Below are 26640 nucleotides of genomic sequence, written 5' to 3'. Positions count from 1 at the left end.
ACCTCAGCAGCAAGTTTTGCTCTCCAACAGTGAGGGAAACAAAGGGAGTTAAAGAGACAGGCATGGTGCAACTATTGTGCTTTATTAGATATAGAAAGCAAAACAGAAGAAACAGAGTCATGCATCATTGTGTCAACTGACACAGGATCCCAGCTGATTAAGAAAGAAGAGAGGGATTGAATCGTGAGGTAGAGAGGGCCTGAGGGAGGGGCTTACAGCACTGAGGAACAAAAGAGAGAAAACATCGAAAAGAACAATCACCTCAGAAATTCCATCGCCCAACAAAACACATCAGGAGTTTAAAAAAATGCCCAGTGCTTTCAATATATACTTGTTTGATGGTGTAATAGATTTAAGTAGTATCAAATCTATTTGAAATAGAAATAGATTAGAAGTATCGCTTTGGTTGAGACTTGATCTTCAAGGGCTGAATTAGGGTAATATGAATCCATGCAGAGTTTATTCTCAAAAATATCTTCACAAGGTCTCGTCCCACAAGCCTGTGGAACGATCTGTCAGTGGGTCGTTGTGAAATCTCAAATTGTCATCATGACTTAACTTCATTTGAGGCATGTGTAATTGTTTGCGGTGTGTATAATTGTGCTGATTGCCTTATTTATAGCAATATAAATAATTTACAATTATATAGATTTTAGAATCTGTCCATAGTGTTACATTTATTAAACAATTATAGATATAGCATACTTAACAATAAATACAGCTATTCATAAATTATATAATAAAAGATCAAATTTCTTGTCAAAATTAGCATTTTTTTACATAGCATGTGCTGCCCATTCACAAAACCTTTATGAGCCCAGAAGGCTTTTGGTAAAACAAAGTAAATCTCTCTCTCTCTCTCCAGACAAGTTTCAAAAAATTCATAATGCACCTAATGCACTTAAAATACTTTCTCACAAACCACACAGAACCATTAATAAACTTTCAAAATAGGCTATACAAATAGTGCTGAATGTTAGAGCTTCATATTAACTGTAGAAACATGAGCAATTCATGTTAGATGTTTAGAAAACACTGTAACAGATACAGAATTAGAGAGAAAAAAATGATAACAGAGCTGATGGACTAAAAATATTCAACAGAAAATCCCATCATGTGTTTGGCTCAAACTGTAGCTTAACATTCAAAACCTACTGACAAAAGAGAGTAAACCGGAAACCCTGCTCTTAGTTTAGTAAAGTACCATAGAGCTGTAAAAGAGAGTAACCCAGAAACCCTGCTCTTAGTTTAGTAGAGTACCACAGAGCTGTAAAAGAGAGTAACCGGGAAACTCTGCTCTTAGTTTAGTAGAGTACCATAGAGCTGTGCCTTGGTGAGACTGTCCTTACGTGACAGCCCTAGTGTGCCAAATTTTTGGTACGGTTGTTGTGGAGGAGGTGGTGGGGTTGTTCCCTGAGGGGACACGCTGTGCCTCTCGGGTTGGTAATGCTGCAGCTCGGCAGCCATCTCCAGAGATCCATGGTCCAGTGACTCATTTGAACTGTTGGGACTTACGTCAACGTACTCCGTTGCCTGGCCCCCGGCTGCCACCCCACCATCCTTGGGGCTGTAGAGGCTGTGCTCGGACTCTTGGCTATCCTCCTTGGAGCGGTACAGGTGAGGTTGGCTTTGTTGCTGCCGTAGGCCTGGGCTGCAATCAGGGCTGGGGCTAGAGAACGGATCTAGTACCCCAGCATGATGGTGATATACATCAGTACCCTCCTGGAAGCTACTGTAGAGAGGACCAAGGCGAATCTTTGCAGGCCGGACAGAGAAGTGCTGTTCAGAGAAGCTGTAGGGTGAGGCCCGTCCAGGACTGCGGTATGAGTGGGCACTCAGATCTTCTACACTCAGTTGCCGCCACCGACCAATCAGCTCTTCTTCCTCAGGAGCAAAAGCACTTCCACGCCGACTGTCACCATAGGTGATGCTGGGTGAGGTGGAAGGTGGCAGGGGCTCGTAAGGTTCACTATAACAAGAGGACATTGTTCTGCTGTAGATGGGTGAGCTACCATTCTGATGGTGGCTGGACTCAGGCGGTTGAAAAGTGTGACCCTTGGAAAAGGCGCTTGGACTCTCCCTCTCCCAGGAAGAGTCGCTCTTGTGCTCGTATTCGCCACCATCTCTCCAGTCCATGTAAAGGCCGTGGTGGCGTGGAGAAGATGCAGCACTGCTCGGAGGATCCTGACCCTTGTCCTCTGACCCTCCTCCACTAAAGCTGGAGTAAGAGCTAGAGCCTCCTCCCAGAGAGGTTGTAAACTTTCGGAAGTGGTCCTGCGAGAAGCCGGGCTGCAGAGACATAGATCCCTCTTCTGGGTTGCTATCAGTGGAGTTCTGGGGTTCATACACTGTCCGCTGTCCATGGACGTCCATGCTGGGTCTGCGCTCTCGTCTCCGTTCGTCAGGGCAATAAAGTGCTGTGTCACTGCTGTACAGGTCTGATTTGTAAGTTGCTCGGAGGCCAAGGCGCTCAGTGCTACCCACAAGGCTTGTGCCCACAAGGAAGCCCTGGCGTTCCTGGGGTTGTGGGCTGGGTGAGCGAGAGGCTTGACTGCTGCAGACCTCATCCGGTTTCTCTAGGACCTTAGCAATGACAGAGGCAGGCACTGTGTCGGCATATGGGGAGTGGCAGAGGGAAGAACCCTCCATGTGCAAGCTTACACGCTCCTGAAAGTCTGCAGGCAACTGAGAGAGAGTAAAGCATAGATTTCCATTAGATGGACCCACTGAACAATACGAGTTTAGATGACATACACACAGCGAGAAAAAGGTAGGCTCTAATGGAATCCTATCTGGGAGGGATAAGAGGGAATATCAGCTTGGGTGAGGCCAATATCTTTAAGAGGCAGTAAGAAACATACAAGAAACCGATGAATGGAATCGGAGTAGCCAGTAAACACAGAAGTACATTTGCAAAGAAGACAGCCATAGATATTGTTAAAGGCCGGTATAACATCTTCAGACAAGACTGTACTATGTAAGTACATGGTTTTTAGTATTTCATTTAGCAAAAATTGGCCAGAGGGAAGAACCACAGATTTCATTGCCACTGACACTACACACAGAGTACTAGGCATCAATCCAATATCACAACTCTTTTTACCTCCCAGTTCTTTCACCATAGCAACAAGAAGAAAGTAAATTGCAGCTAATTAGCTAACAGAACATGGCTAATTATAGAAGCATAAAAAGACGAGGCAAGACAAAGCAAAAATTTAGTTCTTATCAAAATCAGTAGGGTTGATCTCGGTTCAACAAATCCAATTTAATATCTAATTCATTCAACATCTGTTGACCTTGTAAGTGTTGTCGGTTATGAGATTTTTTTGGGCTGCTTTTAAAAAAAAAAATTCTGTGGCTATTCAGAAACGTAATTTTTCCTCATAACCACACGAGACACCTTGTCCAGCTATTTCCAGCTATTTTAATGAATGCTTAGTGCCAAATCTTTGGCTTTTTCATATAAAACAATATGCAAGGCTGAATTCCCTGAACACATTGTGTAACAGACACATTGATGTTTCTATTCAAATATATCTGCCAAATGTGAACAGGTTTTTACAGAAGGCAGAATTCCAATACAAGTCTCTGCTCCAGACATCATGGGACTGGCATAAGGCTTAGAGCAGATTTGCAGAATAAACTGCCAGGTTTATTGGCACACATTATCACTACTTAAACATCCTCCCACTTTCACCTTGCCAGAAAAGTCACCCATTCTTAATTGGGACAGAACCTCAATATTTATTTAAACAAGAACTTACTATGGCTGACCTAAATAAATTCTGTTTATGATTTTCTACATTAATATTAGTCTTTCAAAGAGGTTTACTGTTTAATTGATATTGCCCTAAAGGGCATAGTTGGGTTTATTTAGATAGAGAATAGATATTGTGTGGATGACATCCAAAAAGGCTATATAAAGACCTTGAAACAGAAGTCCTATAAATAACTATTATCCAAGACATTGACAGACGACGCTGTAAATATTCTGGTATGCTCTTTTTTTATTCATTGTTGTTAAATATAAATATGCAATTACACTTCAGACTGTTTATTTAATTTTTATATATTAGCATTTCCCCAAATGTAACAGTTAGGAAAATGCGTGGCTTGTTGACTAAACCATTTTACCTGTCGCAAAGTAAACTCAGCTCATATTTTGTACATTACCATAGAAGCAATATTGTGTTAAATTATTTCATATCATTTTATTTAATACTTAGATTTTTTGCCTATTAGCATCCATTGTTATGGGACTGTTTCTAAAATAACAAGACATTTCTTTTTATCTGTTATAATGAAACTTTTACTGATTACTGATTTTGTTGTAAATTAAAGAAGTACTTCTACTATATATACTGTATTATATAGGCATGAAATTATTTACAATCATTCAATTGTAAATACATTTATTCATTGTAGTGAATGTACACAAAGGCAAGAAAATTAGAACCCAACAGGATGGAAAGGTTTTAAAATGGCTACCAGTTAACAAGAAAGAAACATTCTTATAAAACACAGTTAATAAAAAAAATTGGCCTAGAGAAAAGAAAATATATATACGAGATAATACGAATGAATAACATTTTTTTAGGTCACAAATTACTGCATACTCTTAGCACCCATAACCAAAACAATAATGGCAACAACATCTACTACAACAACTTACCTCAGATAACTGGGCTCTGTAATGTGACTTATTACACTGCAAGAGCTGTGCAGCCAGGTTACAGTCCTTTCTGTACAAGTCCTATTGAGAGTGGTAGAAAAGGAACATTAGGTAACGAAAAGCAAATACACCGTCCTACAAAAGACCTCCATTAAGCCTCAGTGTGTAAAAGAAATCACATTGTCATTATTTCTCTTACATTGTCCTCTCTCAGTTTCTCAATGGTCATCTTAGCTTCCATTAGATGATTGTTAAGGACGATGATTTCTCTGCTAAGAGCCCGTTTCTCATCATCGTGGTGCTGTGACTGGATAAAAAGAAGCACGTTTTCAAAAAAACCCAACGATGTGATATGCATTCGCAATGATACAGGCCCTAATGGACCACCAGTAGGAATACAGAAAATTTCACACAGGGAGAAGTCAGTGCACGTGTTAAGTCATACTAGGATACTCCTGCAGCAGATGGGAATTAATTGGCTTACTGAAAGGAACATCAATAGAAGACTGATATCAGATGATTTTCTTTTCATACCTGAACCCATAACCTTCAGAGTCATCACTGACGTCTGTAAGGGCGCAATCTGTTGCTAAAAAACCGTGTTTACTATAACAAACTCAGAGTAAACCCTGAGGGGTGGGTTCTAATACAGACATGTAACGGTCATGCAATGTACCGCAGCAGGCAGGCTAATTATAATTTAATTGTTTCGAACTTCAAATTAACAAACAGGCTGTGATGCAGATTTTGCGAGTATAATAGACTCACTATCACACTGTCATGTGAAGGCGGACAGGCTGTTGTAATGGACTATAATTAACGTCAGGCGCACCAGTGGAAGTGTATTGATATTCAAATAGACTCTTAGTGCATCCAGGGCTATTGCGCGTTTAACACATTCCCTAATCTGCCACGCCAGAAAACACGTACACTCGCGGACAGAAGTGTGGACAGCGATGTAAACACTTTCACTCGAAAAACCATTTATACAGGAAAACACTTTAAAGAGGGAGATGAGCACTCGTAAACACGCATGCGAACAGAAACATTCGCACATTAAAACAAAAAGCAGTGCGTGCGCATTCACCCAAACACCTCTTGTATAATTTGTGCTTTTTTAGTGTGTGGCCGATGCGTGCACTCACATTTCGGTGGATTTTATCCTCTAAGTCCTGGTTGATCCTCTGCAGTGCTGAGTAACTGCTCTGTATTCTGTGAGAAACACATGAACAAAACGCCTTTTGTCAAATCCAGCACAACACTTGAAGGTCTTAAACGCCTTCCTTATTTCCTTATACACATCTGTTAGGCAATCACAAGTCGTTTGCCAAAACTCCCGCCACCTGTTCATCTTCCACATTACATTATGGTATCTGTTGCGGCATCAATTCATAACATGTATTTTACAATGGACCGATGAGCCCAACACATGGCCAAGCTATAACTGTATAACTGACTCCTACTCAGTTGGCATTGGCCAAGGGAAGTGAAACAATCTCTGTGTCCCAATTCGCTTACTATGCATCCATAATAGTAGGCAAGGTAAAAAAAAAAAAAGTGCATCACAACTTGTAGTATGTTTAATTATTAGGGGAAATTCTGGGAAATTCAACATCGCTAGTATTAATCGCTAAATGGTTGCTAAATGGTAACAAATTCCTGCAGACTTAAGTTCTAACCTTGCTTCACCACACCTGTCTGTAATTATCAAGTAGCCCTGAACACGCTGATTAGCTGGTTCCAGTGTTGAAGTGGAGCTGAAGTTAAAATCTTTAGGGCTGTAGCTCACCAGAAGCATGGTTGGAGACCCCTGTCTTAAGCCAAGAACACGATGCACGATTTTAGGAATCCTATAAGATCACTGAATGTCAGATTACTGTGTGACATGGATATAATAAACTTGGTTACGATATGTGTAGACTGTACGATGACGACACGTATCTACTCCTATGCTATGGCGTACATTTCTGTAAAAAATCCAAATGTCATCAGCAAGTGCAAGTGTTACATTGCTCTTGAGCCAGTCTGACTTTTATCATCCTAAAGTCCTGTGTCGTACAGTGAGAGAGAATCTTGTGGCCAAAGGTAGCCTATGATACAGCATGATCATCACACAGCGTGTTTGCTTCTACGATCAACATGTACTTACCAACCAATAAAAATGCGACATGAAATCAATGCGACATGGCGCTAAAACATAAAACTCCTTGCCTCAAGCTCTCATGCCTTCCTCTTTCACTGCTTACCGTTTTTTTTTATCACACATAAAATAGTGCTAAAGCGTGATTTATCGTTCTCTTTTTGTTTAGCACCCACTTCATTGTATTTAAACAGTATATGTCCATGGTTGAACTTCATTCTTTAACAGATGATGGTGCTGCGTTAAGTTTTTGAAATGTCTGTGTATTTGACAGTATTTCATTTTACTCGTGCCATCTGAGAGGCAATTGAAAGTGTCCGACTTGACGTTTCCACTTTCAGTTCTAGTGTGCTGACGGGGCTTACTGAGCATGCCCACATCCTTTTTCTCATGCTGAACAACAATATTTAATGCATTTGCATTACTGTAAGAGATAAGTTTAGGGTTGGGGTAGGTGTAGACGTTAATAAAACACTATTCAGTAAACTGTATTTATCGTCGGTTTTAAAGAGAGGTAGCAAAATCTGACAGGGTAGCTTACTCTGACTGCAAGCAGCAATTCTCACCAATCGGTCTGTGCAGAGCCGCATGAAGTCGAACACGTCTATTCTCACTCCCAACTCATCAAATATTGACGCTTGGTCAGGTCCCTTTGGCATCATTTTTTGACGCACTTGGTTTTTCGACGTCATTTTTCGACATGCTGGGTCCTTCATCTTTGCCGTCAATATAAAGGAGTGAAAGGTACTGGAAATGTTTTTGTAATGATTAAATATATAATATGTTGGTTAATAGTGTTGCCATTATTGCATATATGTTGTAATGTAACCCAACCCTTGTCCTTAAACTTGCCGTGTCAGTAAAAGAAATCAGAATATAACAGGCGGATACAACTATTTAAAAAAATATTAATATTTCAAACATGGATCGTGTAAGCGGGGCCACTTCGTCTTCACTTGGGTGAGTTACTTTTGTGGTCTGGTACAAAAAATAGGTTACAGACTGTTGTGTATGCAAGATTAAACATTAAAAGAGTGAGATCTCGATTCAAATACACAATTTTATTCCTAAATGATGATGATTCCACTATGTCACAATCACATCGGAATACTTAAACCTGTTTTCATCATGTAAGCTTTATGTTTGAAAAGGCTTCACACCGACTGAATATTGCACAAATTAAAACCCAAAGTACTGGGATAAAAAAGTTTATATTGCAGATATAGACTAATGTTGGGTAACTGATCTTTTGATGTTACATTTCAAATAAAGATTCTACATGTTATGTCGTGCCAGTAGGAGGTGACCAGTGACATTTTAAATGTATTTAATGTCTATATTATTCATTCAAATCATACTTTCATGGACTTTGACAGTGGACCAAACTTCATTCATTGGCAGTCAATGGGACCGTCACAAGCCTCCCGGTTTAAATCCAAAATATCTTAAATTGTGCTTCGAGGATGATTGAAGCTTTGATTGGTTTGGAAAGGCATGGGGGTAAGTCAATGATGACAAAATTTTTAATTTGGGGTAGAGCAACCCTAAGGCGAACAACTGAAATCAATCGAGTAAACTCATCAAAAAGTGATGCTAAAGGCTCAAAGCTCGACACCAAGGGGTCCTGATCAAGCGTCAATATGTGACGAATTTGAAGTGAGAACATGTTGGATCTCAACATGGCAACCCCCAAGAGTTGACTAAGTCTGTCATTTTAAATGTAAAATTAAAGTCTTTATCAGACTGCTGATATGATATTTGTCAAAAGAACTATTTATTTATTTAATAGTAAAACATTTTTAATAAAGAAAAAAATAGTAAGTGCAACTTTAATACGATCAAAACAGCACTGTGAAAAATAGCTTCAGTGGTTTAAAGTCAGGGATTTGACTAGGGCAGTACATAACCTTAATTTTGTTTGTTTTTAGCAATTTAGATATGGACCTGATTATGCGTTGGTGTTGGATTCTGTGTGAATCATTCCCTGCTGCATCACCCAATTATGCTTTATATTCAGCTCACATGTAGACGGTCTGACATTTTCTTTCGAAATTGTCTAATATATAGCAGAAATTTTATTTCAGTGGTGTGTTTCCTGAACAACGATGTAATTCTCTTAATCGCTGTAGTACGATTCATTGTTGCAGAGACAAGCGTGTGACTAGCTAGCTTCCTGAAAACACGAATTTTGTCACGCATACGGCATTTGAACCACATTAGTTAGAACCGTCAATAATGATCTAGGGATATGAGAACCGCTTCACTGTTTTTGTTCTCTGTTGCTTTAACTGTGTTTTACGGCTTTCCTTAAAGCACCCCAGGTACCTCTGTAGTACCAAATGCATATGCGTAGTTCATAAATTGCGTTTTAATATTGTTAACAAAGGAGAAGTTTAAATTTAGTAAATGTATGGGATGAAGTAACCGGGGTTATGTCTTCTGTCATGTTAGAGGGTATCACAACGCATATATACACCTTCCTGTGCGATTACGCAGGTAATGTTCATGCCGGACATAAACATGGCTGATTTCGTCAAATAGGTTAAAGCGTGCATGTGCGTTGTATTTGAATAGATGTAAGCTAAGGATGCGTGATCGTAACTATAACAGAATCAGGTTTAAAATTTAAATATCGGCATGGGACTGGAACGGAAAATTATGCCGATATTCCTCGCCGATAAGACCGATAACTTGCATGTCGTTGTGGTCATTATTGAAGCAAACTTGATTGAATGGTGATTAGGTTCGCTGTTTTGGATTAACGTGCAACATGTGTTTTTTGTTTTGTTTATTTTTTTCTGAAACAAATCACGACACAAGGAGATTTTGAGAACTTTAAGACCATCTACACTGTTCCGATAAAATCTCTCAATAAAATGTCAAGGTTACCGCTGAATTTGTCTAAAAAAAAAGGTTTAAAACAAAAGAGAATTATTGGTAAAGGCATTGGCTTTGGGCTAGAATTATTTGAAAAATATCAGCAAAAATCTAATATCGTGCTTCCCTAATGTAAACAGCAGGTTCATGCATAAAGAGCGTAAGTAGGCAAATTGAGAGCAAAGTTGATTGTCCTCTCTGATAAATTGTCCAGTTAGTTACCATCTGTGAATAGAAAGCCCCACTATATTAAGGCCAGATGCTGTTGTGTACGCTCTTCTTACCGGCGTAATTTGTCGGTGAACTTGTCAAGCTCCTCCTGGGCTCGGCGCAGCTCAGTCTCCAGGTACTGCCTGGTGGAGTCAAACTCACGCTCTAAAAGCTCCAGCTTATGAGTGGTGTAGGAGAGACGTTTGCGCAGGTCTTCCTTCTGTTCCTGCAGAGAGCTGCATACAGATGCGCGCGGCATTACATTTGCTCCGTGTTACGAAAACTGACAAAACAGTCCCAGAATCCGTTCTGCATGGATCGGGCAAGACGTTCAGGATCAATGTAGGCAATGCAAAATCGAAACAGTTTATTTTGTATGAATGTTTGTACCTCAGTTTGGGCCGGGTTTACGAATGTATTTTTGTGCTTCGTTGTTGCTGACGTGATCGATAACTGTCAGAGAACCCACTGATCACGTTTACTGCAACCCAAACACGCTCACATCAAGAGTGCCTTGGTAAATCAGGTTTACTGACCTTTTTAATGCCCATTTCCCACATTGATCCTTAGTCACATGACCAGTGCCATGTACAGACGGTCTATTTATAGATCAGACACACAAGCGGGGTTGGGGCGGGCGAGATGGATGGAACCGAACACAGCTTTTTACGATACGTAAGAGCACCACTGAAGGTACTAATGGTTTAGTATTGATGGACAGATGTTTGGTGAACGGTAATGACTTTCTAGCCGTTGAGAGAGCCGATGGCTTTCAGCATGCCACAGACCTCGCTTGGCGGCCAGACAACACGTGTCTAAAGCAGTGAGGATGTAACACGTCTGAGCGATGAATGTACTGGCAATCGATACACACGTGTATGTGAAAGTGAGCGCACACACATATTCTCGGCAGGATACAGCACAACACGCAATCACGCGCTGCTATCACTGCTGATGCCTCAGTACAGACAGGCATTAAGCCTGACTAAAAATGAAAGCTGGATTCCCCTAACAAAATACAGTAGGGGGACACCGCAGTGCATACTACAAATTCAAATATCATTGTATTCAGGGTACTTCATCACATGTCAGTGAACACCATTGTAACACTGTACAGTATGTTCCAAAATAAGATGGGTATATATATATATATATATATATATATATATATATATATATATATATATATATATATATATATATATACAGGGTTTTTTTCTAAATATATGCTGTATGTGTGTATTTACCTAAATAATACATTTACACACACATATATTATGTAAACAAAACATTAATTTTGGATGCGATTAATCGCAATTAATCGTTTGACAAGACTCATATATTTGTAGCACACTGTATATAAGTCTGATCACTGAAAATAATTTGCTGCACATGAACTAGCGATTTAAAAAAAATAAAGATAATATAAACATGAATATGAAATGGTAAAAACTATAGGGCTGTCAAAAGATTCATTGCACAGATTTCTGTAAATAATTGCGAATATCTGCACGTGTTAGTTGGCAAGTGAACTAGTGAATTAAAATTACAGAAATTGAAATCGTAAAAATTGCACGGACGTATGGCAAAAATAAATGAACAATTGCTCATAACATTAAAGTCTTAAATCCTAAATATTAATGCATTTTGTACAGTATTGTAAGACTGATTTCTACATTTCTTTTCATTATTATTTTTACAAGAACACAGTTCAACCTTCATTATAGAATTTATATCGCTTCTTTTATTCTTTTTTGAAAATGTCCTATGTGTACCATTAATTCAAAACTCGACAATCACTGAGAAATATGTGACAATTACCCTTCTCTCTCTTCTGCGCGAGAATTTTGCCACGTGAAGGAGAGTCGATGGTCATACGCTGGTCATAGTCTGTATGCACATGACGCTGCGTGATTTGTTTCAAATGTTGGTTTGTGTATCGCTTTAGTAATTTCTTCAAACAGCCGTATTTAACAAAACAGTACTACATCCATGGTCACAAGTGGATTGAAGAGCAGGTGATTATGGTCCTGTCCGTGTGTACAGTAGTGCATTCATTGGTCAACACTTGTAGCAACAGCACTCACGATGGTCAATCTGTCACAGTTCAGCACTCGACGGGGATGCACATGGTTGATGGGATGACTGTGGTGGGCGGACGACAGGTTTGAGAGAGCATCTTACCTCTTTTTCTGATGTTTACAACCATTTCGAGAGGTTTTAAGGGCTGTTTTCCCAATATATATCTTTTTCATGGTTTTTCGCAGTAGGCCACCTCTCATGAAGGTCTGTGTATAAATTCTCCGCCCCCCTAACAGAGATTCCACTTATTCCTGCTCGAGTCTGAGGTTACGTTTCCCGTGCAGCAGCCCTGACAGACCGCTGGAGATCCTGCCAACAGAGCAAAAAGAGCGGCCGGCGGCGCTCGCAATCATATTACAAAATAATACCGACAGCAATTAAGAAAGTGTCATCAAACTTGCGATTCTCCTCGGAGCTTCGTGCACGAAACTGTCACGGCAAGAACGGGCGCGCGGCGACAGGCGTAATTAACCTCTTTGGGCTGATGTTTGGGTTTGACTGGAGGTCTCTCGTACAGGTGCGAGCGTGAGCGGCGAGATGAATTAAGGTAGGAACACGATGAGACAGCTTGCGACTTCATCAAAAACGCTCACATGCAGAACCTCACGTCGGCGTAGATCTATAGAGTGCTGCGGTTTATACCGCGCGTTTACGCCAACTTTTCCGCTAATAGGCTTCGAAAACGAGGCCCAAAACTTCGAAAGGAGGCGATTCCGTTTTCGAAAAAGATACGTTTTATACTAGCCACTACTATAAATTTAGCAATATGTTGTTTTCTTGAAGGAAGTCTCTTATGCCGAGCACGGATATATTTTTTTATTTGAAACTACAGCAACTCTTTCAGTGTTACGTGATTGCTCAGAAATCAAGCTGATTTGGCGCTCGACTTTTTTTTTATTCTCTTGAAAAGCTTGAATGTCGAAAACACTGAGCGCATTATGTCTGTGTCACAGTGGAGACTGGAGCACTGATGCTGAAAATTCTATTTTGCATCAAAGGGATAAATTACCTTTAATATATATTAAAATATAAAACTAATTTTAAACGGTAATGATATCGCCCAATTTTACTGTATTATACCGTATTTCAAAGATGAGCACATTGAATGAGATAGTTGACTTGTGAATGCATTGTTGTATCATTTTGTGGATTATTTTAATCATTTTCATTTTAAAGCTGCAGTCTATACGTTTTGCCTCGTTGTCGCCATCTATATTTGAAAACGTGGTGTTCCAGTTCCTTGGGGAATCATATCCAATGCGCCGGTCGTGCTCCTGAAAATCCTCTACTTAGTAATTACAGATTCTGAACTACATCTTGGACCCAATTAAGAGTTTTCACCAAATATTGTCATCTGAACAAGTAATAGGTCTTCCACACTTTGATCTGACCAACTGAGGGAAAAAGCACTACAATAAATTGCGCCACCAATGGTGATTAAATCGAACGATCAATTAGCTCATATCACATCAAACCCTGCAAATTATTATTCTCAAATGATTCATGTTAACATCAGTATTGCGTGACTATTAGTGTGTAGATTTAAATTTCTGTACAGTCCAATTTCTAACTGTCTAACTGTCAAATTTCATATTACAAAATTCTTTTAACTCAAAAAACTATGAAAACTATGAAAACACTTTACAACAAGGATACAGCACACATGAACATGCATTACATTCAAAATTAGGTATCATTAATTATTTAGGCATATTAGGTAATTATAGTCTTTTTCACCTATTTGATTCATCTTGATTAACATTCCTTTTTAAATATACATGAATGTCGTGTATTGTGCAACAAGATGAAATCAGAAATTTGCTGCCATTTAAAGTGTTTTAACACATACAGAATGTACCGTTATTTTAATGTCATACTGAAGTTTCATTTTTAGTTATTAGTACTTTAATTTGAAAACCGAATAAATTGCATTGACGGCTAGTCGAACTAAAGTTTATAATCTTCATTTAAAGGACGAGGATTTCAGATATTGTCATCTTTGTTGTTCCCAAAATGTAGGATTTACCAGGACACAAATTTTTTTTGCATCCAAAAAGGTTGCTTTAAAAACTGTATAAAAATAGCATTAATTAAACCCTATTGAAAATAAAGTGCATTGTGGATTTTTTTACATGTCTGTTTTTATTTTTGCACTGAATGACATCTTTTTCCCTGTCTTTTTGTCGCCTGTTTCCATCCGGTCCATCAGATGAGAAAGGAGAGATTTTTGTGACAATTGATTATGCATTTCTCTTTGGTTTCCCCCACCTCTGACTCATCGCTCACTCTTTTCTCTCTCTCTCTCTCTCTCTCTCGTCTGAATCACCGCAGGTTGTCAATATAATACATCTCCCTAAATCCTCACCCACGAACATATACCACATCACGAGGGGCAAGTGCACTCCCACGGCGGGCCACAGAAGTCAATGCGTCTCGTATCACGGGGGGCTGCAGCCGCTGCATTGCCTGCATTTGATCTTTTGGAAAGAGCAGCTGACATTTTAGAGGCGCGAGGGAGGGAATGAAAGACAAGTGGAGCTGGAAGATTAGAGGGGCAGGAGTGAGACGGAAGAAAGGAATGAGCGACAGAAAACGAGAGGTGTGAAACTGCCTCTCATCTCACCTCCGCTTTGTATTCTGCGCCTCTCAACGCGGAGAGATTATCTCCCAGAAAACCCCCTCATTGTATGAGCACACGTACCTGCACTGACACGCATCCCATGATGCACCACACGTTCACTCGCGGGCCGACGTACACCTCGCGAAAGCCTGCGGATCAACTAAACAACATGGAATCAAACAGGACGAGGGTTGCCAGGTCTGCGTAACAAATCCAATCCGGCTGTTTAAAAACATATATACCTCAATCGCATTTCGGGTCAACATCCAGTCAGAAGGGAGACAGGGGATCGTATAGACCTCCGGACTAAAAGAACAACAAGAGGAAACAGTATAAAAGTCGCCCAAATACGGCGGATCTGGCAACACTTCGATGAAGCAAACTTATATTTGGAACCAATATCATTCGTTTCTTTAAAACCAATAATAACCAATAATATTTAACTACAATGATTAATTGGTTACAATAACAACTATGATGTAAGACTTACTGGCCATATAGTAATTAATATTACTCAGTAATTGTATGTATAATTACACTGTAACAAGGACACCTTAAAATAACGTGAGCATATAAAGTATATTTATTTGATCAAAATAGCGTAAAAGAGTGTAAAATCAGTAATATTGTTATTATTATTACAATTATCATTACCAGTGTTGAAAACAGCTGCTTTCTTTCTTTCAGGATTCTCTGGTAAATAAAGTTTAGAAGATCAGCGTTTATTTAAAACTGAAATCTTTTGAACATCATAAACGTCACTTTTGATCAGTTTAATGCGTTCTTATTGAATAAAAGTATTCATTCATTTGAAACTAATTTTACTGAAAATTGGTAGTGTTCAGTTCCTACTTCGCTTCGAATTTAAAATCAAGGCTAATAGTTTACTTACCGACAGAATTGAATTCAAACCTCAGATTTTTTTTTCACTGATTCATTAAACAGAACCGGTTTGTTCAAGAATCAGCCTTTGCCTATTTATAGTTCACTTAAGATTTTTGAGACGAAAGCTAGTTGAGCCCCATAAAGTATAACCAAAATCTCTCAACAGGAAAGTTTTCCATAATTGTAAAACTCTGAAGCGTGTTTATTTTTTTTAAACTAAACATTGTATGTCTTTATAAGAACGTTTGGTGCTTGAGCGTGCGCAGTTAGCGTCGAACAAAACCTCTGAGTTATGTTTACCACAGACCTTAATTGAAAAGCCCGCTATAAATCCCAAAAATCTCCAGGGAGTGCTTGGCAAGTATCCTTGGTTTTAACGTCACGACTGCAGCACAGTTTTAACGTCAACCAACGGGCAGCTGGAGCAAGGTAAACAGCTATTTCCGCATTACCTCGGGATACCGTTAAAGCCAAATACAACCCAGACCTTCATTCTCCACGTTCCTGGCCAAAAAGCCTCCTCAGAAGTCAAGTCGGAAGCACTCCTCCACAATCACTCGCAAACTCGCATTCAGGTCTGGCATGAACCGCCCACTTTTTACAATGCGCTCAATTCCCAGTGGACACAATCAAGTCCTGCCCTACTTTTTTTTTCCTCATTGACTATTTCGTTGTAAGCTAAACACACGATTTCAGAATGCCGTTTCGTTCAGACGAAGCCGCGAAATTCGCACGCGACACGATGGAACGATCCAGTCGTTTATCTGCACTGACTTGATTTGTTGTTACTCTCTCTGTCTCTTTCGCCCTCTATCTCTCACTCTCACTTTCAATCTCACATCATCCCTCCTTCCACCAGCCACCCACTTGCAAACAGCGGGGAATAATTATGGCTTAAGTGGATTATGCGGCCTGCAGATGGCAGATAAACGAAGAGGAGAAGAATCAGGACAGTCTATCCGGGCAGAATTGTGGATGAGTAACAGAAATCTGATGGGTGCGATGGGATTCCAGGAAGCAGCAGCAACACGTCGCGCCGAGGGCCATGATAAAATGTGTCATGGTTGCCCGGCAAATCAACTGGGAGTCATTTTTGCTCTGGGATTGAGATTCATTTTTGTGGAAAATTGCTTGAAAACTAGGATAGGAAACTTTGGCGGGACGACATCTCGCCATCAGAATGAGACGAATTCTGGTCGAGTTAAGGTTTTCGTCAGTGCCTATCACCTACTTTTTGCAACTTTCGAAACCAATAATGGCTGATAAGCCATACTATTTTACTTTTAAATAAAGGAAATAATATATAAGTGAGCTGAATTTATATTTAGTACATATTAGTGCAGTCAAACGATTAATTGCTATTAATAGCAACCGAAATAAAACGTTTTGTTTGCATAATGTATGTGTGTTTATTGTTTGTATTTACTATGTATATATACATACGTGCACGTACAGCATATATTTTTTTGAAAATAATCATACGTTAATATAATTCACACGGCGGTCGAGATAGATCAGTGCGCTGCAAATAGGGAAAAACAACGAATGCATGAATAAAACGACTTTAATTCGACAACACAAGCGCTGCAAACGCTCGCGACGCAGACAAATAAAGAAACGAACTGCAGATGGAAAAAAGCATGTGCAAATTAAGATAAAGACTTCATTGATTTGACAACACGGGCGCTGCAAATACTCACAACACAAAGAAACATGCATATATGTGTGTATGTATACACACACACACACACACACACACATATATATATATATATATATATATATATATATATATATATATGTGTGTAAAATAAAAATACACAGTGGGTACATATATATTGAGTTAACAAAAACATAGTAATGCAAAAAGAGAAAAATATATAATCATATAATATATATATATATATATATATATATCAAATCTTTTTCAGCAAAATTTATCCAAAATATGTTTTCAATTATTATTAACAATTAACAAATGAAGTAAAACCGAGAGAGAGAGAGAGAGAGAGAGAGAGAGAGAGAATACTCTTGGGATGCAGGGATCTGCTAGTATATAAAATATTAAACCTGCAAGCCTGAATGTTGGCAGGCTGAGTGGTACGTAAAAATGTCTGAACACGCGGGGATATATACACATACAACAGCAAGCGGACGAGCTCGCAAGCGTTAAAAATAGCAACGCCGATTGATTAAAAACATGTTTTAATAAACAATTCTTCCGAACAGACTGAGAACATCGGAGCCCAAGGCTGCAAAACATGGATGCAGACGTCGTCCAACAAAGCAACATACACCGAAAGCAACAGAATGATCATATGCAACAGTTTTCTAGACTAACTGTGCTGCTGTATGATCAAAAGTCACATTTTAGTGTTACATTAATCGCATTCGGTAGCGTAGCAACAAAGATTCTGGCAAATAATCATTACTTTTCAAAGATCCTCATTGTAATGTGTTTACACAAACACAATTTCACAAACATTGGAGCAAATTTATGTTACTCTAATGATCTAATATTACATATGTATGTATTTTTAAATATATATTGCATACTGTACTACAAAACTGCAATATTACCATGTTTTGAAACTGACCGTACATGTATCCTTTTTTTTCCACATATGTCAACGCAATATGTCTGAATCATATTTTACTCTTAAATAAATCATGCATGTTTTGTGCATACTAAATAAAGATTTTTTTACATGAAGATTAGTTTTTAATGCAGTAAGCCTATTACCTCGTTAATATAACATGGCATATTTAAAAGACAAATGGTTTATATATTATGTTGGTTTTTCTTGTACTTTCTTTTTAGCCTAGGCTCGTTTTTAATATAGAAAGACTTTGTCCAGACAGGATGAACTTCATTGTTGTGTAACGAGTAGTAATGAGAAACTAATGAAAATCATCAGTACAATAATGAGAATTACAAAATAAGCAAACTAATCATTTGCTGAGCTTAATTGTCAGTAATAAAAATAAATAATATAAATATTATTACACTATAATATTAAATAATTATTATACTATATATATATATATATATATATATATATATATATATATATATATATATATATATATATATATATATATATATATATATCCATTTTATGTGCTTTTTTTATTTTGGGGGCTCTGCGAGTTTCACTCAGGTATATGCAAAAAGATCATATCGTAACTTGTAGAAATGTTACTTCCCACCATTCGAAATATAATACCTGAATTAAATGCGAACGGATTTCAGGGTTTTTTTTACTGTGTGGAAAAAGAAAAAAGTACTAAGGAGGAGCGATTTCAGCGTGTTACATCAGATTTGCTGCACCGAGGGGTCAAGGCCATGCTGGATATTTGCAAAAAAATTGGGACGATAATTGGTGTTTCACCTTATGTTTGCATATTCTGTCCATCACGTACCACCTTTGCAGAATCAACGCTGACATGATTCAGACCTTGGCGCTCTTTGTATGCGCTTATTCCACACAATGCAGCAGCATCACCTATGGAGCGATTATAACAGAAGTGAACCAACAAACACTTCCTAACTACTCAATTAAAACGACTTGTTAATTGCTTGATCTAGTACTGAGGATATTAATAGTTTAAACCATGTCCCACATTAAGAACTGCATCCCCGATATGATTACACATAGATGACTGGGTCTGCTTTTTCGATATTCGCGTGCATCTTAATGTATCCATTGCGATTATTCTAATCGGTTCAGATGTGCGGGCAGGAAATGTTTTAAGAAATGAATTCTGCGAACTGACACCTCAATCGTGGCAACCCACGAGGCTTCAATCACGAACACATTTACTTTGCGCTTTTTTCATCCCTCTTAGCAACGCGAAGCTGAAATCCATCAGCGTGACTTTTCAGCATTTCTCTTTCGCCCTGTAATCTATTAATAATTCATGCGAAGGAGGGGGAACCCCCAATAAATCCGTCAAGCCTCCCCCACTGAGCTTGAGTCATACCTTTTCCCCCCACATGACTTCTATACTATAATATACAGCGGCGGCAGTCAACACTTAGCACGCTCATAAACAATATCCCCAGCCCCGTTTCCGACGTCGCCTTAGGGAACTGCGATCCGATGAGAGCACATGCATGGCTTGAATCGTCTCCAGGCCAATGGTAAGGGGCCGTTCGCTTTTGGGAATAGCCATTATGTGGCTTTCTACATCTCTACAGGTCTCCTCTGATGAATCTGCTCGTCGTGAAATGCAAACGCAAACTCGGATGTGATCCGCGACCGAAACAACTAAGCTCCCAGAAGCTTTCGAAGCATCCGTTTTTTTGGTGGAGAATGCGGGCACAGTTACGAGGGTGAATTCCTTGCTGCAGTCCAGGCATCGTGGGATGGGAGAAAGACAGGGGTAGAGGAACAGAAAATGACAGAAAGGTGAAGCCACTTACCTTATGGTCTGCATCTCCTCGTCTGAAGCCTGGAAGAAGGAAGAAGAGGCGATTAGTGAAAGCAACGTGCCCCTGGTTCCCGAAGCATCACTGCGCAGTCTGGCTCTCTCGCTCTCTCTCTCTCTCTCTTTCTCTCTCCCGTCTCTCCCTTTTCTCTTGCTCTCTCTCTACCCAACGGTGCCAGTATACTTCTGCACCGATCTCATGTGCGAGGAGGGGAGAAATCTTGACAGATTAAGTGCGAATGGAAAGCACAGTCGCAGCCAGAATGCAGATACACAACATCATACACGCCGCCCCCTCTCCTTCCTCCTCCCCGAGAGAAACTCGCTCATCGGCTTCGTGAAGATCCACAGGATGTGAGGACAGACAGCAGACCAGAGAGAGAGAGAGGGAGCGGGTGAGAAAAAGAGTGTGAGAGCGAGAGAGAGAGAGAGAGAGAGAGGGGGAAACAGGTGGGCTCATCTGTTGATGAAAGAATCGGAGGGAGGGATGGATGGGGAGGCACTCCGGTTCTCACATCCACTGCGTGCTACAGCTTTCTCTCTTTCTCTCTCTCTCTCTCTTTCTCGCTTGCTCGATCTGTCTCTCTGCCGCCCCATGAATAATGCAAAAGTGAGATTATGTCAGAGGAATTCACATTCTCATTCAGATTTAGTGTGCAGCAGTGACCAAGGGCCGTTCCAGCAGTCCTATTAATTCAACACCAGGCAGGCAGGCAGGCAGTACGTGATCCAATGTGGTATAACACATCCAAGATAGTTTAGCAGTTCACGGGCCAATCTAAATAAACGATGACGATGATACGCCATACTCATATTTGATATTTTAAAATTTGCTATATTTTTATGTCGCATACGCAGTCTGTGTATCACTTTATGCCGTTCAAAAATCTGAGATGTCTAACCACTGCTGTTGTATTTGTGCACAATAGTATGTTTTAATTTTTTATTCTGTCCGTGGTATTCTTAAATTTGTCCTCTAAATATTTAAATGTTAGGTATTCTCTTAAGACTTGATTCATCTCAGTGGCAGCGGATTGGCTGGTGCAGACGGCTCTGAAATAATGAGAACTGGATGCTGCCATCTTTGCTGCTTGAAGACTCAGAAGTCAAAAAATTCTTCTGGGGAAAAAAGTGCTTTAAAATAACATTTAGGGTTTTTTTTTTGCAGTGTATGTATTTCTTGCAAAGACAGAGAAGAAGATGAAGATGAAGAAGAAGAAGAAGAAGAAGAAGAAGAAGAAGAAGAAGAAGTTAATAAAGAAGATTGCATTTTTGGCCATGTGAATTTAAAAATGTAATACATTGACAGTTTTCATGTATTTACTCACTTATCTTACTTTTGGAATTTTTGAAGTCATGAACTTTTTCACCACATCATACATGATATATTGTGTTTGATAACGTGTGACCGAAATTACAACGAATAAGAAAATAAAGCTGAAAGCGCACTGCGTTATTGTTTCTCAAAAAAGTCGTCTCATTTGGGTTTGGAAAAATGGAGATGTTGAACAAATTACTTAAAAAATAAATGCATATTTACAGGGTTTTGACCTTGCATTCATGTCAACCTGTTGTTTGGGTTTCCCAAACAAAATAAAAAACTTTCACAATCCGTAATAGGGGCACTTTAGCATCCATGAAACCTTTCCATTGAACAAAATCTATTGTGGAAAAACGTTCTTGAAATTTTTTTCCCGCTGTAAAAAAGAGCTCTTCACTAAAAGGTTCCTTGGGGATCCCAAAAATGGTTCTTTTTACGGCATCACTGCAAAACCCTCTTTCTAGAATCTTGATTCTCAAAGATTAAAAAATGGTGTTTGAGGTAGAAATGACACCACAACTGTACGTTATTCGCTATACAGTCGACTTTGTTTTTTACGCAAAAAATATGGTTTATTACTCTCTGATCATCTGACTCGGCTTAGATCATCACATCAATGTGCAGTTTACTAAACTACGTGTAATAAAAATCAACCAGGGACATAAAAATACCAGCGTTACAGCAAATAGTCAAACAAATAGTCCTGTCCCCAACCACTGCTGCCAGCGTTGCCATGTTGGACCGCTAAAACAAACAGCAATGTTTAGACAGCGTCGCAGAGCACTCTTCATGAAATACTATTTTTAAAAAAGTGACAGGGAAAACACACACCATTACCAAGTTGCTTATTAGCATGAATGCTACTGGTATATTGGCTGTTAATTAGCAATTATGAAGCACGTGTTAATTCTAGAGCCCTTAAAAATGGCGTAAACATAACTACTATCAATAAGCAAATAATGATTTAGCTAACTCCTAGCGAATAAGTGCTCGCTAACGTAAAGTGTAACATATCAAGCTGCGTATATTTAGCTTTTTGTAGCGTTGAGGAAGCATACATTTACATATAAACGTGGCACTACTGTAGCTGATGACGCTAAGGTTCGTTTATTATCCGCAGTGTCCATTAAAGCAGGAAATCGACTCAATCTTCTAATATAAAGATCAACCTCCTCTTTCAAATGAAGGTTGTTTCTGGCAACGACTGGAAATCTCACTTTCCGACAAATGGCAAGGGAGCTCTGCAAGTTTCATTTGACAGGCACACACACACACACACACACACTCTCTCTCTCTTCTCAGGCACACACAGACTCGTCTCTCTGCCCCCTCACCGCCCACCTTTTTTCAAGCAGTTGCTAAGGTGACGGCAAAGACTGCATTTTAATCAGATAATAAATTAAGGCAACGATTTTTGCGCGCTCGTGTGTGTTCTACAAATGAACGCTGCGTGCATTTAACAGGTAAACATGTTTAAAACACTTAAAAGTTAACAGGTTCAGCCAGCGCATCTGGAACTGCGAAGCCCATCGAATGATACCTGCGTGTTTTGCGCTTGAAAAGTGCACCGATTCGACGCGGCGTGATGTAAACGCACACATGTTTATCTACTCTACAGTTATGTAAAAACCGCATCGATCCAATTAGTTGGCGGATACAGTATGTGATCCATACAGACTAATGAGGAGCCCGCCTCCCTCAGCGCCGGATTAGTTATTGATCTGATTATCCTTCACACATACGGTTTCTTCCGCTGAAAACACACAAGAACAGAACGGGACAAAGCCTGCATCTCGTTTACACTTTAATATACTCCTATAGACTATTAAGTCACACGCGGGGAGAGCACAGGAGAGGATGTCGAGCTTCTGAAACATTCGAAATATAGCACACGCTACGACATGCGGCTGCGTTTCGGCGTGATATGGATAGTGAAGCGCCATGGCTCAATTTTGGAAGCTTTATCCTTTCAGAGCTCAGCTTGACTAAAAGCTCGATTCAATAGCAATGCCTTCTGATATATTTATGAGTCAGGGACAGACTGCATTGTTTACTACTGCTGCGGTCTGTATGATAACGCATCCTACACGGCCAGGCCTTTATATCAGAAAAATGTCTGCTGAGATAGTTGTTAAAGAGATTTTTTTTTTTTTTGCTTCTTTTTTGGATGGTAGCAGTACCTAAAGGAAAAAAAAAAATCATTGCTCGGATTGCTTCTTTCAAAGCTCAGGGGAATTTAAGGACTTAATTGTTTTAGTTGTAACTCGGCTCAGATATTTTCACTTAAACTCTGCAGGAGAAATTAAATCTGGAAACTTTTTAGGTCATTTTTTTTGCCGTATGATAAGAGGCGTTAAATGAATTGCGAAAGCCCAGAAAACTTGTAGAGTGAGACAAGGATCGTTTTGAAAAGTTGGAAACTAAAATGTGAAAAATACAAATAAAATCAAACAAATTATTTCACTCTCACAATAGTCTTTAATAAAAAAGGTTTTGAAATCTATTATATATAACAAGCAGATTGCTGTTATTACTGCAGTATAAGCCAATGAAATCTAAAAGGCTGAGAAAATCTGACTGGTTTGGTCTTGTTGCAATGTATTTGCTTAAAAACAAGAAAAAAAGGAAAAAAATTCTTCTTATAAAATAAACCACCAAAATATGGTCAAAGCCAGCGACTGGGTTGTTTTGACCCAGCCAACTGCCCAGAGCTGGGTTTGATATTAACACCGCATTTTTTAGAGTGCATGCACAAAATACATATATATGTAAATGATAAAAGAATTGTATTAAAATTTGACCGGAATGACTTACTATATTGATGTCCCTGGGAAGGGAAACGGATCGGTAGGGGTATCTAGAGAGGCTTTCCTCTCTATAGAGCAGCGGACTCAAAGGTCTGATTCTCTGGATGGGGTTTGGACGACTTTCCGAAGGACCCTTAACTTTTTGTCTCTCATTGCTCTCAAACGTGATGGCCGTCTCTTTCTTGATCTTAACTTCCTTTATCTCATCCTCTCTTCGCACGCAGTCGATGTCGGTCTCCAAGTAGGCTTTCCCTACAGTCTCTGGTGCACCTTGTTCCTCCTGCATCCCATCCACGGATCGGACGCTCCGCTGGGAGAAATCCACGTCCCCTGGCTGCTGCTGGGCGTCTGGGATCCTGGTCTTGCCGTTACCGTGACTGGAGATGGAAGAGTCAGACCTGGAGGACTCGCTCTGCCTGGACGACACGAACAAGTTGGTGGGCCGAAGGACACGGCTGCTCACTTCATCCAGGAACTGCGAGAACTTCAGTTTGGCTTCGATTTTGAGTTTCAGCTGATGCTGTAACCCAGCCAAATGCGACACGGCCTGTCCAGAGGTCACTTTACTGGAACTCCTCCCTTCCTCCCCACCGGTCAATACTGCCCCCTGCTGGCAACTCCCAGTTTCTCTAAGCGGTCTGCGCTCTTTTTGTTGGTCACAAGGTTGCTCCACTTCGTGGCCTCTGCTGGTGTTGAGCTTTAGGCAGGTGGTTGCTTCTGAGCTCATGCTATCCCAGCTAGAGGCCCGTGGACTGCTGCTGTTGCTGGTGCTCCTTCCGCTGGGACTGGAGGTCAGGCTGCGCGACTTCCAGCGTGCTTGTCCGGCCGCAAGACACCAACCCACACGTCCTTGAGAAGAGTAAAACATCTGAAGGGAGGTGGACGAGTTGGAGGAGGTCGTGGAGCTGCACGATCTTCTCCTTAACTGGAGCTGGTGGTACATGCTGCAAGCGGGATCCATCGCCACCATCAAACTCTGAGCCGAAGATAGGAAACGTCCAGAGGATTTGGTGCCTAGACAATGAATGAGCACGAAACCCAGATTTTAAAGCATTTAGCCCTAATCACTGCCCACCATCTGCATTAGCGGCTGGGAAAAACTCAATATTTAGGCCAGGGAATCATTCGGTCCCCTGGCTGCAATGTATACGGAAGAGCAAGTTTATCACCCAGATTAGAATCCGCTTCTGTTTATCCAACAAAGAATGGAGCGTTGAAAACCGAGCGTTGAAATGTTCTCTTCGACTTAATTACTTTTGAATTGAGCTACTTTTATATTTTATTTCAGAGGTTTAAATTGACGTCAAATACTTCATTGCGATTAATCGCATGCAAGAGAACTCATATACGCGTGTGTACTGTGTATATTTATTATTTATATATAAATGCACACACACACACACCTGTATATATTTCAGAAAAATGTTATGTTTGTATATTGAATGTATTTAAATAAAATATATCAGCACAAATATATATTGAAATATTTAAAAATATCGTACTGCATAAATGCATGCTCATTTATATATACACAATATATATTAAATTATATATATGTATATATATATATATATATATATATATATATATATATTTTTTTTTTTTTTTTTTATTATAGATGAAAATGTGCAATATACACATACATATACTCAGTTCACACAGTGTACTATCAGACATATACACAGTATGTACACGTTCTCCCTTATGTACATATATATACACACAAAAGCAAAACCTATTAACATATCATGTAAACAAAAACTTTTATTTTGGAAGTGAATAATCATGATCAATCATTCGACAGCACTAAAAATAACGTTTCCCTTACAGCCTTTCCTGTCAAAAAAAGCAACAATAACTATTTCCTTAACAATATACAATAATAAGGATTGTATATTGAGGTTTAATATAATTTTTCGATTTGATTCCATTTTTCTCTTTTTGTGCGTGTGCATTCACTTGGTGGACAAACGTTTTTCCAAAATGTACAAAAAAAACCCTGCATATTTGAGGAAGGCAGATTTTTATTTATTCGTGATTATTATTTATTTTTTACTCCGTTATAAACTTTTCATCGCGGTAACATTTCTGACTTAATAATAACATGATTGCTTCCATCGTGCTCATTTGTGAGTCGCTTTGGATAAGTGGTAATGGAAATGCATTTTTAAATCATAAATGAAAAACGCGCCCCCGTCGTATGCAAACAAGGCCGCGCTTTGCTCTAAAAAAGCGAAGAGAAGTCTGTATTCAACAAAAATGTCAAAGCTCGTCAAGCGCGCTCAGATCGAATGAGTAGGATTGATGAAGTGACGTGTTTGTCAGGTCATGAGAGAAATTACTTTAGAAGTTTGCCCTTAATTAGGACATCTATTGATAGCTCAACAGCCTTTTTTTTTTCTTTTTCGAACTTCTTTCTTCCAGGTCAGTGCTTTCTACTGAACATTGATCGCAGATAACCAGATAACCTCTCACCCGCTCGTTTTTACGGCTCAGAGTTGAACGTTTTCACTAAATATAAAGGAACCCGTCGCGCAAGCATTAGCTGCGTGATGAAAATGGATTATTTTCTGGTAATATCACCGTTACGCATTA

The 26640-nt window shown here is 39.4% G+C and overlaps 1 protein-coding gene across 2 annotated transcripts; it reads right to left on the bottom strand.

Annotated features, from left to right (window-relative positions):
• Positions 1–63: 63 nt before the first annotated feature.
• Positions 64–20380, bottom strand: si:dkey-174m14.3 (uncharacterized protein LOC563117 homolog). Of its 2 annotated transcripts, XM_043219235.1 has the most exons (7): positions 19913–20364; positions 12084–12290; positions 9974–10135; positions 5818–5884; positions 4872–4979; positions 4673–4753; positions 64–2685 (listed from the first exon to the last, which is right to left on the bottom strand). In XM_043219235.1, exons 2-7 carry the CDS (start codon positions 12179–12181, stop codon positions 1300–1302), a joined length of 1902 nt encoding a protein of 633 aa, XP_043075170.1. In that variant the 5' UTR covers positions 12182–12290; positions 19913–20364; the 3' UTR covers positions 64–1299. The 2 variants fall into 2 exon arrangements, with proteins under 2 accessions (XP_043075170.1, XP_043075171.1); XM_043219236.1 differs by lacking the exon at positions 12084–12290 and having other exon boundaries at positions 19913–20380.
• Between the last annotated feature and the right edge of the window lie 6260 nt (positions 20381–26640).

Source organism: Puntigrus tetrazona, chromosome 20 (assembly GCF_018831695.1).
Source record: "Puntigrus tetrazona isolate hp1 chromosome 20, ASM1883169v1, whole genome shotgun sequence".
Taxonomy (NCBI): Eukaryota; Metazoa; Chordata; class Actinopteri; order Cypriniformes; family Cyprinidae; genus Puntigrus; species Puntigrus tetrazona.
The sequence above is the reverse complement of the archived record's forward strand: the minus strand, read 5'-3'. Positions and strand labels throughout refer to the sequence as shown.